Here is a 1,262-nt window from a genome sequence, read left to right as displayed (position 1 = left end):
CCTTTTTCTGAATGTATATTCAACTTATTCCATGAACAGAACAGCACTTCTTAACTCAGCTCCAGGAGCTCGGAATATTATCTTTAACTCCTGCTCGGATGGTCTTTGGAGAGAGAATTGCTTCTCATGACGACAGGTATGAAAGGCCACTTTCCTTTCTAAGGTGGGTGGGGGCTGTGAGGAGCCAACCACGGGCTCCGTCGGACAGTTGCCTGTGTCTGGACCTTCATGCTTACAGGACTCACTCGATTCCGGGGGTTGAGAATTTCGATATTCTTGTCTCAGTGTGGCAGCCTCAAGTGGTCTTCAAACATCTCCTTCTTCCTGGTTATTTTTGGCCAGTGATTTAGCCTGTTGTCGTAGTACCTGGGCCCTGGGTTTCCTCCACATAACGGAAGATAGCCTCAGCTGACCGGGTGGAATAAGCTGCAGTTTTGGGCTTCACATGTTGCTCAGAAAGCACCTGAGACCGCAGACTTGAATCTGCACCGCCAAGTGTTTTCTAAAAGCTTTACTAGGCAGCAGCCAAGCCCTGGGGCACATGACTTAGATATACTTCCTGCCCTAAGGAGTTTGCGATCTAGAGAAGGCATACAGATAAGTCATGGGTGGGGGCTAGGGGGTGCTGTGGTTGAATAAGAGAGGGCTCCAGACATGGCCAGTGGCATTAACCCGGTTTCCCAGCCCCCCTCTTGTGCTGAGAAAGTGAGTAGTAGCGAGCCTGCTGGCACCTCCAGGAACCTAAGTGGAGGCTGCTGGTCCCTCTCTTCTGCACTCACCCTTTGTTTGCCTGTGGCACTGACAGCCCCCTAGTGGTGTGTCCTCGAATTTCCACCAGAATGCTCCCCCACATTGAAGTGTTTAGCTTGTAACCCAAGCTAGTGAATGATAAGCAGATGGGCGAGAGGTGAAAAGAGCGGCTTGCTTGACACAGGACTCAGGGGACTTGGGGTGACAGGCAGCAGACACTGATTCCGCGAAAGCCCCAAGTGCCCAGGTGGAAAGGCAGGGTGGGCTGCGGACTCCTGGACCTTCGGGTCCCCAACCCTGCAGCTTTCTTCTCCAAACAGCGGAACTTAAATGCATGTGCAAGCGTTCGCCCTACGCTTCTGCCGAATTCACATGGCTCCCTGGGTTTTTAGCAACACGAGTGCATGTCCTAATTCATAGAACATGCACTCAGAAGCCTCACTACCTATTTTTCTTAACTCCTCTGGGTAAACCTCACCACTTACAATTCATGCCAGATAGAAAGAATCTGT

General features: G+C 51.1%; 1 protein-coding gene across 1 annotated transcript in view; it reads left to right on the top strand.

Moving 5' to 3' along the window:
• Nucleotides 1-1,262, top strand: part of N4BP1 (NEDD4 binding protein 1) — a 43,866-nt gene that overhangs the window by 32,671 nt on the left and 9,933 nt on the right. The window contains exons 4-5 of the mRNA XM_019644261.1: nucleotides 40-349; nucleotides 685-705. Of these exons, the coding sequence (XP_019499806.1) occupies nucleotides 40-349; nucleotides 685-705 (331 nt within the window). The remainder of the gene's footprint in view (nucleotides 1-39; nucleotides 350-684; nucleotides 706-1,262) is intronic.

This window comes from Hipposideros armiger, unplaced genomic scaffold (genome assembly GCF_001890085.2).
Source record: "Hipposideros armiger isolate ML-2016 unplaced genomic scaffold, ASM189008v1 scaffold_4, whole genome shotgun sequence".
NCBI classification, from domain to species: Eukaryota; Metazoa; Chordata; class Mammalia; order Chiroptera; family Hipposideridae; genus Hipposideros; species Hipposideros armiger.
The sequence above is the reverse complement of the archived record's forward strand: the minus strand, read 5'-3'. Positions and strand labels throughout refer to the sequence as shown.